At 40.5% G+C, this 17,053-nt stretch overlaps 1 protein-coding gene across 2 annotated transcripts in view; it reads left to right on the forward strand.

Moving 5' to 3' along the window:
- LOC129771019 (uncharacterized) overlaps window positions 1-17,053 on the forward strand; it is a 209,622-nt gene that overhangs the window by 154,428 nt on the left and 38,141 nt on the right. Inside the window, exon 5 of one of the 2 annotated variants that reach the window (XM_055774259.1) lies at window positions 576-608. The exons of the other annotated variant lie outside the window; for it this stretch is intronic. Coding sequence (XP_055630234.1) covers window positions 576-593 — 18 coding nt within the window. The 3' untranslated portion in view covers window positions 594-608. Of the gene's footprint in view, window positions 1-575; window positions 609-17,053 lie in introns of those variants that run through there. 2 annotated transcript variants of the gene reach the window in all.

A 17,053-nucleotide genomic window follows, 5' to 3' on the forward strand; every position in this document is an offset into this window, starting at 1 on the left:
AGTTACAGCCAAAAGTATGATGTCACCTCAAGGGATATAGTATTGATGTACGAATTTTAAAACGCGTTTTTCTCGAAACCATGTTATCTCAACTGGTGGTACCGATATCTCAGGATCTACTTGACCGATTTGGCTGATTTTTTTTTCAGCATGTAAAAATAAATTATCTAAAGTGTTGCATAGCCGATTTCTAATATCTCGTTTTCTGTTTTTTTTAAATCGCTATTTAGAGATTTTTTTATGAAAAATATCTAATTTTTAACAATAATGGCCGCTGTTTCGAATTTTCAAAAACCCCTATGCTTTAGGTATTGTCCTAAAGTTTCAAAATATTCATTGTAATTTGTTCTACGACACTCCGACTTCAGAACCGATACCACCAGCAAGGTACTAATTTTCCGACAGCATCTACGTATCCAGCTGTGAACAGCTTCATAATCATTATTCGTGCACTCAAAAAATGGATAATACATCTTCAAATATACCCTCAACAATAACCAAAATACACGAACACTTCACTTTATTCGTAACATCCGAAAAAAATCCACGAAATTCATTATTTTCCAACCTTCCAGACAGGGGTCCTCCCTTAACAACTGACCCATAACAACTGCAAATCATAGAGACGGCTTCGCTCACCCTATGTACCAAGTCAAAGTGAGTCCGAATAATGATTCTTATTTCATTTCTGACCAAACTAGGCAGCAGATGTGTGTTCAGCCGTTTGGCCTGGCTTGCGGCTCGACAGTTTATTTAGTAGTACTAAGGCTACTTTGGGTTCTTCCAGGGATCTTGCCCTTATAGGCTCAATCACCACTACCATTGCCAACGGTTCCAGTACAACCAGTGGTTCAGACAATCAGAGGGTATGCCTCCATTGAGTCGTATCAAGTGCACTTAGCGCTACCTGAAGGGTTGTTGCTGATTGGACACCTGACTTGCCCTCAGCGGTGGAATCGAAACCCGTAGTTCAGTAATTGAGATGATATGCTTCTACTGATTCATATTCAACGGGCGTAAAACTACCTGAGGTATTAGTTCATAACGCATCTGTCTTGCCCTCAATTTTTCGACTAGAACAATTAGCGTTCTGTTTTCTTTTTGTTCTTCTGTTTGTATTTTGTACATTTTTGCGTTTTTTTGTACTCATTTGCGTCCCACGACTCGCTGTGGAAATAACGGTCTACACTGAAGTCACTTTTTACGCGGATTTTGGAATTTACGCGAATTTCGGAATTTACGCGGATTTAAAAAATTACGCAGCACGTATTCCCCGAGTAAAAAGCGACTCCAGTGTACAGAGTCAGTGCCCTGCTCTAACACAGCAAGGGCAAATTACTTCCTCCACAGTAAATCAACCACCCCCCAGCCTCCGCTAGCGAAAGAGTATTTTTAAAACACCCTTGGCCTTTCATCCCTCGGCCCGGAGAACTTGGAATTGGGGTTATCCGCACGATTTTCTGGAGCTGCTCATTTCCGGGCTTGCGACCGGCAATAGAGTGTCTTAATGATTTATTGTTTCCAATCATCTTTCGAGGCCCTCTACGGGTTGAGGAAAAAATCTGATACGGGTTCGAAAAAAAAACTCATATGGAACAATTGCGCCCTTCATGTGCTATCGTACGCAGGCTGACGGTGATGCGCTTAGCTTGCACCACTCGGTGTTAAGAAACGAATAACTGTCATACAACTAAAAATCTCCATAATTCAATTCCACCTCAACAACCACTCGGTAGCCGCTTCGCATGAACCCTCCATGCGTTCGCTCGTACGGAAGCACCACTTCGCTTCGGCAAAAAATATTGACGTTCAAAATAGTCTCTTGATAAAATCTGACCGCACTGTGTTGGTTTCACAAATATGAATAATTGGCTGATACTAAGGAAATAAGTCCTGGAGACTATGTTTCCCAAATTCCTGAACTCATAAAAACTCCGACTCAGAGTACTCGGTACAATTGGTGTATAAAACAGGACGATCCTTTTCGATGTAAACTAATGAAATAATGGGGTCTTTTTAATATGGTGAAATATTAACAGTTCGGCTGAAAAATTTATAAAGTAACACAGTAAATCTGCACCCGTGCACCCGTGGCCGAGTGGTTAGCGTCTCACATTATCATGCCGGGTGTTCGGGTTTGATTCCCGTTCTGGCCGGGGGATTTTTCGTCAGAGAAATTTCCTTCGACTTGCACTGTGGTCACGCGTATTCTAGAGCTTGCCCCTCGGAATAGATTCAAGGCGTGTTATTTGGCTTAAGAAATCTCAACTAAGTATTAATAAATGACGCTAGTTAATACATACATTGAGACGGCAAAAGTTCCACAGGGAACGTAAGAAGACAGTAAATCTATTTTTTTTTGCAAAATTCAATTTTGTTATTCAACATAAAGGGTGTGTCACATCAAATTGCATCACGGAAGAAACGCTGTAGAAATTTAATTTTTAGGAATTATATCTTCAGCTTTGGTTTTATAATCAGATAAGAGTGTATAGATCACGTTGGCCATGCTTCACTGTCAATTTTTCGTAAATTTGGAAAAATGTCGTCGAACGAAATAGAGCGTCGTGAATTAATCTTGTACACTCATTTCAAGAATCCGGAGTTGTCACATCGGTACATCGGTAAGATGCTGGGAATCGTCCAATCCACGGTCAGCAGAGTACTAAAACGATACTTCGGGAACCTAACCATCGACCGGAAGGCGAAGAACGGCAAAAATGGATGCTCCGTCAGTGAAAAAGATCACAAGCGCGTAGTTAAGCAGTTTAGACGTGATCCGAGAAGTTCGGTCCGGGATGTCGCCAATAAGCAGAATTTGTCAAGTTCATTCGTCCAGCGGACCAAGCAGCGGGAGGGCCTGCGTACATACAAGGTTCAGAAGGCTCCTAACCGCGACGAAAGGCAAAACATGGTGGGGAAGACGCGAGCCCGGAAGCTGTAAACCGAAATGCTGACGAAGCCACATTGCCTGGTAATGGACGACGAAACCTACGTCAAAGTGGACTTTCGTCAGCTGCCGGGCCTATTGTTCTTCTCCGCATAGGACAAATTCAGCGTTCCGGAGGAGATTCGCAAGCAGAAACTATCCAAGTTTGCCAAAAAGTACATGGTGTGGCAAGCGATCTGCTCTTGCGGAAAGCGGAGCGCCCCCTTCGTGATGACCGGCACGGTAAACGGGCAGGTTTACCTTAAGGAGTGCCTACAGAAGCGCTTACTACCACTATTGAAGCAGCACGAGGGCCCGACCATCTTCTGGCCGGATCTCGCTTCGTGCCACTATTCAAAGGACGTGTTGGAGTGGTACGAAGCCAACGGGGTCACCTTCGTGCCAAAGGAAATGAACCCGCCCAACGCGCCGGAGCTTCGCCCAATAGAGAAATATTGGGCGATTATGAAGCAGGCCCTCCGGAAGAACCCAAAAGTTGTCAAATCGGAGGCGGACTTCAAGAGAAAATGGATTTCTGTTAAAAAAAAACTACAACCTGACGTTGTACAGAACCTTATGGACGGGGTAAAGAGGAAGGTGCGAGCATACGGGCTTGGGCTCGAAGTATGATTAAAAAGAAAATGCCAAAAGTTGTTTAATAGTTTTTATTTTACTGTCTAAAATTTTCAAAAGGATCGGTCTACTGGGCGAATTTCTACAGCGCTTTTTCCGTGATGCAATTTGATGTGACACACCCTTTAATTGCCTTCGAGAGCGATACAGCGATTATAGCGATCTTGCATCTTTTCGATACAATTTTTATAGTACTCATTTGGTTTTTCCAAAATAGGTCTCAGTTTCGGTAATCACTTCATCATTGGTCTTAAATTTCTTGCCAGCGAGCATTCTCTTCAGATCTGCGAATAGTCGAACAGTCGCTGGGGGCCAGATCTTGAGAATACGGTGGATGCGGAAGCAATTTGAAGCTCAATTTATGCAATTTTGTCATCGTTTTCATTGATTTGTAATTTTTCCATTTTTTTCACAATAACGAAAGTTGCTTCACTATCAATGCTGTAACTCACGAACCAATCGACCGATTGCTGTAAAATTTTGACACGTATCTAGACGTCTAGACGTCAACCTTATGAACTTTCCAGCCGAACTGTTATCTATCCCATTCCGTTATCAAACATTCCGTATTGTGTCGCCATTGCACAATGGTTGAGGGAACGAATTTTAAGCGGAAATTTACATCTTGAGTTCGACAGTCATTCTCTAAAGTGACGAACCAGCCGAAGGTGTTGAAATTCACTATATGTAATACAGAAAAAAAAGTTATTCCTAGACAAATACTGTTTCTGACAAAGTTATTACATATAGCAATATAGCAACTTTGTAGAACTTCTTTTCCAATGCAAAATTTCAGCTCAGGTAAACTTCAGTTACTGGTATCGCACAGCCATCAATGTTTGAGTTTTTTGAAAACCGAAAAATCAGCCAAAGGGGGGGACAAGAAATCGGTGTTCTCAAAAAAAGCTAAATGTCTTTAAATGAAAAGCCGAGATCTATTGTCTCGATTTTTTTTGTCCTAAATCGACTTTCTGGGGCTTAGTCTTCTTCCGGAATACGAGGCAGAACATATGATCTATAGGGCGCTTTGTCGAAAATGTTTCTAAAACTTTTCCAAAATTTACCAAAGCATTTAAAAACTATTTTATGGATTATAAAGTCTTTAGTACGCAATACTTCACTAGGATGGTAAAACGATTTGTCACTAGGGTGGCCCGAATGAATCTCTAACTTCCATGAAACTGGTTACAAAGGTTATAATTATGTTTAAGCTGCTTATATTTTAATATAATACATTTCAGCTATCTAATAATTGATGTTGCAATAGGATAATTCAATTTGTGTATACTACTTTGGTCCTGTGAGTGAAAAAAGTAATTCTATGGAAACCCAGTTAGGCAAGTGTTGAATTTTTGTCTTTTCAACTTGTGACGCGTTTTTTAATCCTAATCATAACTATTTTGTCCACGTATCGTAGAGAAATCCTTTCTAAAACTATTCTATTGTAAACATTTTATAATATATTATCAGTTAAATTAAAATAAAGGGTGTGTCACATCAAATTGCATCACGGAAAAAACGCTGTAGAAATTCGCCCAGTAGACCGATCCTTTTGAAAATTTTAGACAGTAAAATAAAAACTATTAAACAACTTTTGGCATTTTCTTTTTATTCATACTTCGAGCCCAAGCCCGTATGCTCGCACCTTCCTCTTTACCCCATCCATAAGGTTCTGTACAACGTCAGGTTGTAGTTTTTTTTGAACAGAAATCCATTTTCTCTTGAAGTCCGCCTCCGATTTGACAACTTTTGGGTTCTTCCGGAGGGCCTGCTTCATAATCGCCCAATATTTCTCTATTGGGCGAAGCTCCGGCGCGTTGGGCGGGTTCATTTCCTTTGGCACGAAGGTGACCCCGTTGGCTTCGTACCACTCCAACACGTCCTTTGAATAGTGGCACGAAGCGAGATCCGGCCAGAAGATGGTCGGGCCCTCGTGCTGCTTCAATAGTGGTAGTAAGCGCTTCTGTAGGCACTCCTTAAAGTAAACCTGCCCGTTTACCGTGCCGGTCATCACGAAGGGGGCGCTCCGCTTTCCGCAAGAGCAGATCGCTTGCCACACCATGTACGTTTTGGCAAACTTGGATAGTTTCTGCTTGCGAATCTCCTCCGGAACGCTGAATTTGTCCTCTGCGGAGAAGAACAACAGGCCGGCAGCTGACGAAAGTCCGCTTTGACGTAGGTTTCGTCATTTCGGTGTACAGCTTCCGGGCTCGCGTCTTCCCCACCATGTTTTGCCTTTCGTCGCGGTTAGGAGCCTTCTGAACCTTGTATGTACGCAGGCCCTCCCGCTGCTTGGTCCGCTGGACGAATGAACTTGACAAATTCAGCTTATTGGCGACATCCCGGACCGAACTTCTCGGATCACGTCTAAACTGCTTAACTACGCGCTTGTGATCTTTTTCACTGACGGAGCATCCATTTTTGCCGTTCTTCACCTTCCGGTTGATGGTTAGGTTCTCGAAGTATCGTTTTAGTACTCTGCTGACCGTGGATTGGACGATTCCCAGCATCTTACCGATGTCCCGATGTGACAACTACGGATTCTCGAAATGAGTGCACAGGATTAATTCACGGCGCTCTTTTTCGTTCGACGACATTTTTCCAAATTTACGAAAAATTGACAGTGAAGCATGGCCAACGTGATCTATACACTCTAATCTGATTATAAGCGAAAGCTGAAGATATAATTCCTAAAAATTAAATTTCTACAGCGTTTTTTCCGTGATGCAATTTGATGTGACACACCCTTTATTTTTGCGAAGTAAAACTGTGATTAATATAAAAAAACGCGTCACAGGCAGAGCTGCGATTTGTCGTGAGAATCAAGTGATGGTACTCACATAAAGATAATCAACAAATTTTGTACTACGATTATCTTTGGTGACCATCCCAAAGTCAGTCCAATAGTGTGAGAAGAGTATTATCACAACACTAACGCATGGTGAACTTCTACTTGACAGTAGAAATCCGAGCTCCTTGGTGAGTGTCCTGTCGCTGAAATGTCAGAATAGTGCGACACTCAAAAGTCTAGCTGATGGTTTGGTGTTTGGCGATATTCACAACATTCGCCTCTTTGTGTTCGTTCTTCGTGACTAGGGATGCCAGATGTGAATATACAGTTTAATTTTAAATACAATTTGAAGAATATTGTGTTTTCAGGCAAGTATTTTCTTTTCAACTTTTCAGACGGCCTTAACGTTTTTAGCGGCACTTCGCCGACTCTACGTAGTAATACACGTGTCATTTGTATTAGTACTTAGTTTGTGGAATAACACGCCTTGCGTATCCCCTCTATTCCGGCTCCCGATCGGGTTTGAAATTAGCAAAATGATGCATTTTGTAACCCGTTCGACTTCGATTTTTTTACCAAATTTGTTTCTCACTATTGCAAGGATACTAAATCTGCAGACATGTTCGCAATTTTACTGATATTTAATGTCCTGTCTATCCTATTGCAAACTTATATTTTCAGTTGCAGACTGTGGGGATATGGTATTTCTTCTCTTTATGACTTGATTCCCTGCGCTTAAAACCCCTTTTTTCAAACATTACTTTGCTATTCTCGCGGTTACAAAAGTATGTGCATCTAAAATTTCATCAACATTTCAGATTTTTGTCGAAGATTTTCAAAAAAAAATCATCTGGAATCTCTGGAGGTGATGCATTTACTCTGACAAAGGCCAACACGAAAACAACAAGTTACCAAGTATTTTTGTATTATCAAATATTCTTGTGTACAATGGCTCTCTGAGTTGACCGCTACCGATCGCGCCAGCTGTCCAAACTGGACTACCACAAAACGCAAGTTGTGCATCTGATTAATCTTCGCTCCCAGGGAGACTTCCCGCATCTCATGTTATACGGTCCTTCCGGGCCAGTAAGAAAACTCGCATCATGTATCTGCTGTGGAAACTTTACCAACCGGGCGTGGAACGGCTACGAAATGAAATAATAAACTTCACAACGCCCTCGAACCGGAAGGTGGAAATCAGTACCACCAGCAGTAATTACCACATCGAGTTGAATTCATCGGTTACCGGGATATATGACAGGGTAGTCGTGTCGGATTTGATCAATCAAATTGATCCCAGCGGGTAGAGTGAATATGAGACTCGTCTTGTCCGTGGTGGATTAGCTGACCAAAAATACCCAGGATGCGGTGAGAAGAACCATTGAAAAGTATGTGTCTAGGTGCAGATTGATTTTGTGCGCCAATTCTACTTCGCGGTTACTATTTGCATTTCAGCACATTCCTTCGGAGAATTACGCTATCCTCATGCTGGAAGCTTGCAAGGTACCAGTAACCGTTCACGGTCAACTAAGAAGTACCGGAAAATGACTGGCAAATATTCCATCGAGAAACCGCCAATCAGATTGTCCTCGAACAAAGTCCACAGAAGCTGGTGGGGGTGAGCGAACGGCTATACGAGCTGCTATTTCAAGGCGTTCTATCGAATTTTATAATCTGTGGATTGGTACCGAATCTGGTTAAAAATTGCGATATGAGTCTGAAGACGCAAACATTGAATTTTGTCGGGCATTATGAACACTGGATGCAGCAAGGAAGCAAACATATATTCCAACTGGACGTGTTCGTGGCGCAGTTTGTAACACTGTATAAGAAGTTTCTCAATAAAGCCTCAATGGAAGTGGATGATTTTTGAGCGATTCTTTGAGATCGCAATTTTCTATCGTTTTATAAAAAAATGAAATTTTTGTGTTCATCTCACGTTTATTAACTAAACTTCAATAGTTCTGGTAAGGCTTAACTCTAAATAAAAAAAACGCCTTGTCGGTTTTCAATCGGATCATTTTCATGATCCGCAAATAATTATGAAATGGTAAATTTATTAATATACTTAAATACCATTTCATTCAAATAATGGTTTTGGCAGCACCATGTTTATTTGAAAATTTTATTTAATATAACTTTTAAAATTATGACACCATAATCTTTTTTATTATAAATGTTTATTCATTTTAACTGCAAGAAATAAATACTCGAATACTGAAAGACAATTGTTCGAATGAATCGAATATTTAAAAATGGCCCCACGATTATTCGATAATCGAATAAATAAAAAATTTAGACATCTCTAACAACAACAACAACTTCTACTTCAACAAACAAATGTAAACCAAGGAAAGTGAAATGGAAGGTAAAACGTAATGTCGGAATTGCCGTTCGGACGTATCCCGTAAGTTTGAATTTATTTACATAGATGGTATCCAAACAACACTAAACATTGGCTACAGTTTCGTCGGCACTGTTGATTGCCGTTATGATCCAGCACAAAAAACAAAGCTGCAAATTATGTACCATGTCGGTACCACGATCAAAGCATTCCCTGAATAAATCATATCACATTAGCCGAGCCAGCTGGCGGAAGCATATGCATAAAGGTTACTAGGTTACTATTTTCAACGACAACTGTTTATTTATTATACTGCTTCAAATACCTTCGACGAAATCAAATGTAACCATACCAACGTGAGTAATAACATAAACAAATCAAAACCTTTCGTCTTGCCATTCGTCTCTTCTAAATAGTGTAAATTACGAGCCACCTGTTAATTCCACCTTCTTGATCTAAACAACCGTCGCGATTGTCAAAAATGATTGGAGCTGTCTGATCACTCACATTTCTACTACCATCATACGCCACAACCACCGCTCTCGTAACGTAAAGTTGTAAACAGAGCGATCGGCAGTGAGAGGCATTGGAACCAACCGTCATTTGGTTAGGTGTCAGAAACAAAAGAGTGAGTATCACTACTGAATATTTGGATCTCACGTGCCGTGAGAGGAATTGAGTGACTATGGTCAGGTTTTTTGTGACATTGACGGTGATGGATTGCAGCTCTGGTCACAGGTTGAAAAAATTGGGAATATGAATAAAAATTCAACACTTTCTTGAAAGAACCATTTTCCATAGAATTACTTTTTCCCACTAATAGGGTCTCATTTGTATACACAAATTGAGCCATTCTAGTACACTGAAGTCGCTTTTTAGGATTTCGGAATTTACACGGTTTTTTAACTTTCCCTTCCTGTACGATTCAATTTTCAAAAGAGCGAATCAAATGCAATCACTTCGATGGGCCACGCATCGAGTAATTCCACTACTCTGTTGGGCGTCTTTGCGCCTTGTGATGTGCAAGCGTACCACGAGAGAGACTCGATACTGTACGTTTTGGCACAATAATTTCACATCGAGTAAGACTCGGCGCGTATCAATCGCATAAAAAGTGACCGCAGTATAAACACATTTACTGTGCAGAATTCGGAATTTACGCGTTTATTTCATGCGGCACGTATCCCCCGCGTAAAAAGCGTCTCCAGTGTACTTGGGTTGGCCCTTGCATCAAGCATGGAAATTTTCATTCGCTCATTTTTCCACATCTAGTTATGAATCTGTCTTGTATCTGCTTGGAATAATCATGACGAAGAGAATGCAGCAAGCAATCATGAGATCACACGATGAATCATTTTCAACTCTCCGACCATCTTCACTCAAGACTGTGAGTGAACCTAACATAACAAAGAGTGGACAACAACATTCAATCCATAAAAACACCTTTGAAAAAATCGTGAGAAACAAAATAACGAATGAGTCAAAATAGGCTCAATCTGCGTTCATGTATGATTTTATTTTCCTTTCTACTCTCTTCCTTGTTAGCATTCAAGCCAAGCAATGCACTTGAATCTGCCTTCCCGCTCACCAATAACTTGCGTTAATATGGTCTTTTGCGTTGATTTAAATCGTTTCATACTATAAAAAAGAAGTCATTGCAATAGTGAACAGGAAACAACTCGATTTCGACTACCTCCCTGTGCTTTTCTACTGCGATCGTGGCCTCAATGATTGCTATTTGAGTGAAAAACGAATGATTTTACTTGTATGAGAATTCAATCAAAACTGTATCACAGAGACACTCATTGGCTCGAGTAAAAGATTCCAATTCCATTATCTGACCATCTAACGTCGTTCCGAGAGACAAATGAGAGAATGCATAATTCTCTGAGAATAGATGAAAGGAATCGGGACAATATTTTTGCGATGAATTCGTGAATATACTTTGCGATGATGATAGGTGATTGTTTTCTGTCTCAAATATAGTGAGGAAGCAAACCATTTGTCATGACAATGTCATGCGAAAATGCGAAAACAGAATAGAAACTGAGAGAGGTTGGCGTCGACATCATGCCTCATACCGTATGACTCATTGTCATGACAAATGGTTTGCTTGATAGTGAGACATAATCGGAGAATAGAAGGATGAGTTTTATCAGTGAATGAGTGTTGTCGAACGAATTTGGATACGATTTTCCCATACCTGCCTTGCATCAGTCCTGAGTATCTATTGACAGGTGAGATGACACAGAGTTCTGTTGAAAGCAGTATGGTTGATTCTTGTAGTGTTATTTGGCCACAGGAAGCTCGCGGGTCTTTGGAAAACATATAACCTCGTGTTCATTTCAACAGTGGGGTCAGTGAATAGAAGCATAAATACCCATTTTTCCAAAACCATCACTCAGGATATATTTTGAAACTTTTGGATGGCTAGACTAGTTCGAGGAATCTCTGAAAGCAGTGCTGCATACACTCGCTTGCCAGTGAAACAGTTAACGCGTTGTATTCTGTAAGCTGTACGTCCATTCAGCTTCATGAAAATGTCTCGCGGTAGCTCGTTTTGCAGAAACAATTTCATAGCCCATTCGCTTTTCGCGTCCATGACCAATAAAGCCCAAGAATATACAATCTATATATATATATATATATATATATATATATATATATATATATATATATATATAAAAAGGAGTTCTGTCTGTCTGTCTGATTCTTATGGACTCGGAAACTACTGAACCGGTCGACATGAAAATTGGTATGTAGGGGTTTTTGAGGCCGGGAAAGCTTTTCATGATAGTTTGAGACCCCTCCCCCCTTTCTAAGGGGGGCTGCCATACAAATGAAACACAAATTTCTACATTACTGGAGAATTAATTAACCAAATGAAACGAAATTTGGCATGTGGAGGTTTTACGGTGCAATAAATGATTCTATGGTGGTTAGATACTCCACCGCCCTCTCTAAGGGGGCTGCCATACAAATGAAACACAAATTTCTGTATTATTCGAGAATTGATCAAGCAAATTAAACCAAATTAGGCATATGGATGTTTTAGGGTGCAATAAATGTTTCTATGGTGGTGTGACACTCAGTCCCCCTCTCTAAAGGGGGGCTGCCATACAAATGAAAAACAAATTTCTGCATAATTCGAAAACTAATCAAGCAAATGTAGCCAAATTTGGCATGTGAAGATTTTAGGGGGCACGAAGCGTTTCTATGGTGAATAGACACTCCTCCCTACTCTCTAAGGGGAGAAGAGGGAAGGGGTCTGTCTTTATTCTATCATATTTTCTGTATCAAATATTTATTCCATGTAACGGAGAAACATGTTATTTGTAAGTGGTTGAAAAATCTTGAACGAGAATTGTGTCTGAAAATAATCTGATATTATAATGATGAGTTTTGATAGAACACACACTTCTTCAATTCTGTTTTAGTTGTGGAATTTTTTAGTAAAAGGTAAATTCAACGGGGTCGATTAGAAGATCAATCAATGAACAGTTCTGCGAATCGATTCATGAACATGCGCTTAGTAAGAAAACGTGAATGTTTGAAGATATTGATAAAAAAAACAAATTTTGGGCGGGCGAAGTTTGCCGGGTCAGCTAGTAGCAATATAATACAGAGAAGCTCAACTTTCGGTCTGTGACACCGTGCGCGAGTATACGAGTTATGATTTTGCACGCGAGTACAGGATAGTTGATGTTAAAATGTTGTTGAATGACATATTTCTGGAAATATTTTCATTTTTCAGCTACATTATTCACAAACTGTCAAACCTCACGTAAACAGAAGCTAGAGCAAGTTTATAACTCTGAAAATAAAAGATAACAATGACATTGTTGCTTCAACTTTCACCAGTATCAAAGCCCACTAGTAGAAATGTTATTACATTCACTCTTACCGACCACAATTCAGGCAACGAGCGGGAGAGATAAAAATTGACACACAATTGCCTCAGGTTTACATGGACCTCGTTGGAATGAAATTTTCGGGAGAAAGACCACGGTATCATCTTTCCAAAGTCCTTCGAGGTTAATGGTTGACGAGTCTCTTTAGTGCGATTATTATTTCCGACTTTGTTCGAGAATGGACAAAACGCAAGGGAGATGGGAGATGGTGGGTGCGTGTGCGGTTATGATACAGTCCGTCGATGATAATAATGATGCCATGGTTGAATGGAGTTTGTAGTGGTACTCTATTCTTACCGCACAAGAGAAGCATATTTCAACTTCTGACTGCACGAGGCTGGTTCGATAGTCCGCTGAGAGGACACAAACGGATGGAAGGATGAATGAATGACGAAACTTTCAATGCCAGAGGTGCAGAAAAATTAGCTGCTCTTCTGATGTTGAATAACAATGTCCTGAAGGAAGTAACTTTTTGTAGTAATGAGCTCGCCTACAATAATTAAATGAACACTGATTGTTTGAACTGGAACATCCTTCGGGGCTATTTGCCAATTACGGTTGTTTGATTTATGGCTGCCTGACGATGGTGGATTAAAAATACCGTTGTCAAATTGGCGACTAATTAGGAAGCGTACATCGTCGTCCCGCTCGGCATCATTCCGCTGACAGTTTCGTGTGTATTTGGCAACAAGACGAGACGAGACCTGGCGTGAATGCACCGACCGCGAAGATGAGATGAGCAACAGCGTCAACAAAATGCAGGTCATAAAATTCACGAGTGCAATGTCGTTTACTACGATGTTAATAATTTTATGACAAAACAAACATCTTGTCTTACCAGAAATGCTGTTTGCAGAGGAAATCGTCATCAGCGAGTATGTCATCTGAGTTGTTTTTTAATTGCGTCTAGCACACGGATCCGTTTCGCAAATAACATAAATTCAATTTGCTAGAATTTTAGTGCCGTGTTTCGGTATCGTGTTTTTCAGTACTCCGTACTACTTGGAAAGTTCTACTCGTACATCAGAGGAGAGAAACAGGCAGAATGATGCACGTAGTAAGTGTTCGATTTTCGCAAAACCCGCTGATTGTTACATGTGTAAGATTTATTTGAATTGATCGCAGATTTTCGTTAGCATAGTGATGAAACATGTACATTGTCTTGTTTAGCAACGACTATACATGAATAGTTATGTTAAATACAGGCCATGAGATTTTACGGATTAGATTCCGAATTCTTTTGAGGAAAGTAAGTAGTAAAGAACTCTCGTATCAATAATTAACCCAGTGTAGCATATCCTGGAAGAGTTCACCTAATTCACTCGTGATCCGGCTTTGTATCAATCAGTCTCCCAGGGCCGCATAATTTTCCAATTTGTTTTATCATGAGCTATAATACCTTTGACAATTCAATTTACATACGGATACCGACTGTTTGTACGCAACTAGTTAACCTGAACAAGCGAAAGTTGAAGCTAAGTACATCGTTAATTAGCAGCAAACTTTTCTTTCCACGCACACCATCGTTTCGTTCTAGCATTTTTATGGCTCAAAATTCCCCTCAAAAAAGTTGCCCTACGCTCGCACCAACATAAATTTTGATTAACTAAAGAGTTGAATACGTGTAGTATGTTAATTTTTAGCATTATCTCGGTTTTAGCTAAACGAACCCCACCGCAGGACTTCGGATTCAGCCTTTCCCCCCACGAATGTGGCGAAGCACCTGTGTGTGACCATTTTCATTCACTTTCGGTGGTATGTTGCACGGACACTCTGGAGTATACAAAAAGGCGTGGGAGTGAGAGCGAGGTTTCCCTTAACATGGAGGATGATTTTCAACTGCTCCCTGGTGGCTGATGATGGTCAACCGGTTCGGAACATACATCGTGTTGGCCGATCTGCATCCGGCTGTCCCTCGGAAGTGCCTCCGCAATAACTTACAGCTCGGACACAAACTATCGCTTTCGGGGGTTGAACGTTAATTAAAGCGGTCAACACCAGAGACTAGGGGGGTAGCCTTCAGGGTTTAAACTTTAGATATATTTATGCATTCTCATGGACTGGACCGGCACTCAGTTGATAATGAGAGTAGTTATGGAAGTTGTTTTTAACTTTGGATTCACGTTGTAAATTTGTGATCACGTTGAGTAACAGTGGGTTTTTTACCTTATAATGATTAGAGATATATGCGTTTACCAACAACGGTGGCTCTCGTAGCCCAATGGTTAGCGATATCAATTATTATCACACATACGAGCTTCGGATCCAATTACCGCTCATCTCGGGGGATTTTTTTCAGTCAAACTTTGCCAAACCAATATAAAATCTAGGTGTCTAGGTAGTCATCCGACACCAGTGATACGATGAGAAACTAATGTTCCATTCTGGAACACCAGTGTAATTCCAGAAGAAGATCAACAACGGTTTTGTTAAAAAAAATCTTCGTAAAAACATAACCATTGTGATTTGCCAACATGCCAAATCACGTCCGAAAACGTCTCATTAGGACTAATGGATTTCAACACTTGCGACTGGAATCGTTATGTTTTCTCCTGTCCTTGTATTTATGTTTTTGGAATAAAAAAATGCCTCCTGCAACAAAGTTGCAGTTTGGCGTGTTCGATTCATATGGTACGCAAATTAGGAGCTCATTAAAGCTTCTTCGCAAAGTTCCTCAAAATCAGCACGTTGGATAGGAGCCCACATTATCATGCTTTTCAACACTTCTCAGGCAACACGCCAGGCCTGAAAGGGAGGCACTTATCGTCTCAATCCGAACCTAAAATGATTCTTCAATTCGAAATCATCCACATTCAACAAAATATGCGTCTTTGTTGGTTGAAGTATTACTATTTCTTAAGAAGATTCTGATGTATCATTCCATCGCATCCTACACCTAATTGGGCACAAAGTTGTAACTGAAGCTTAAATGAATCCCGCATCAAGCCAACTTGTGCAATTGACCAGAGTAGAATAAGGACCAGATTTCACAAATGGAGAAACAAAAATAGTTTCTTGTTATCCACAACGAAATAACCAACTGCGAATTATGCTTCGCTTTCCTCTGTAGTTTTTTTTTCTAAATTCACGTTCATATTGTGCCAGTGAACTTATCTAATTACAACATTGAACTATGATTTTGTGTATAGGAGTTCGTATTCACTAAACTCAAATCGTGAATTTAAGTATTAGTTTGAACCACGGGTTCTTTCCATTCATTCTCGATGGTATGCATATTGCATCACGAGAAAATATTCGGAAAAAGTCACTCGTTCAACCGATCGTCCTCAAATTTTAAGGGAATAAAGTTAAACATATCATTCAACTTTTACCATGTTTGTATTATTCAAATTCCTTTCCGTATCCAAATGCTCGAGCCTTCCTTTTGACACTACTCATAAGATCTTGTACAACGTTTGGACCAACTTTTTTTGTGCGGGAGCCCAGGTTTTTTTCATATCTTCCTCTGATTTCACTTCCTTACGATGCTTACGAAGTGTCTGCTTCATTATGGACCAGTATTACTCAACTGGACGCGGTTCCGGTGTGTATGGATGATTGAGGTACTTCGGCACGAAATTGACGTTCTTAGCCCTGTGCCACTCCAAAACATCTTTCGAGTAATGGCACGAGACTAGATCCGGTCAGAAGATCGTAGAACATTTATGTAGCATGGACTTCACGGCAATATTGAAGGGACCCCCAGACTGCATTCGTTTCTCTCTCTCTCATATATCATGTATGCGTGTATCGATGTTTTACTTCACGGTGGGTAAACAATGGAGCCGTCCATTAATCACTGCTTTTTTGCTTCAGAAATCAAGTTTTCGTTTCACTTTATATGGTAGTTAAAATAAGATTGTGTAGCCGGGCAACGAGGTACATATTATGGTGTAGCAGTAGTGGTGGATTGAAGTCAGGTTGAATGAAGAGGCAGATTTGTATTCATTCTTCACCGTCAATTAGAATAACCATTTGCTAGATTTTAATTGACTAAAAATGAATTGACTGATGAACTAGTCATGTTGACGGGAAGAGAGTTGGTTTTCATGTTTCTTCTTTGAAAATGTTGGATGCTGGTCGCCCGGGAGGCAGTGCGAAACCTGTGGCGACTAGCACAATCGGAGAGCTCACCAGACAAAGTAGCTTCACTGTATCAAAATAAACATTTGGCAAATTAGGCAGAAGGTGCTAGAGTGATGCAGTACTATAGCTATTCTATCTGCTCTACGGAATTCTTCGGGTGGACAGCCGCATTTCGGCCACGGAGTATTTGGCGCACGACATCAGATATTCTCCGGCTCAGAACTCATGTACAAGCTGAAGAAACTGTCGGACGAGCCTCCGTCATGCACTGGATGGCGGTCTCTACTTGCCTGACAGTTCGTGTAATAAATCTGAATCTAGTGTACAGTTGATAACGGAGTCATGCATACGGCGGTTTA

The sequence above is a fragment of the Toxorhynchites rutilus genome, chromosome 2 (assembly GCF_029784135.1).
Source record: "Toxorhynchites rutilus septentrionalis strain SRP chromosome 2, ASM2978413v1, whole genome shotgun sequence".
NCBI classification, from domain to species: Eukaryota; Metazoa; Arthropoda; class Insecta; order Diptera; family Culicidae; genus Toxorhynchites; species Toxorhynchites rutilus.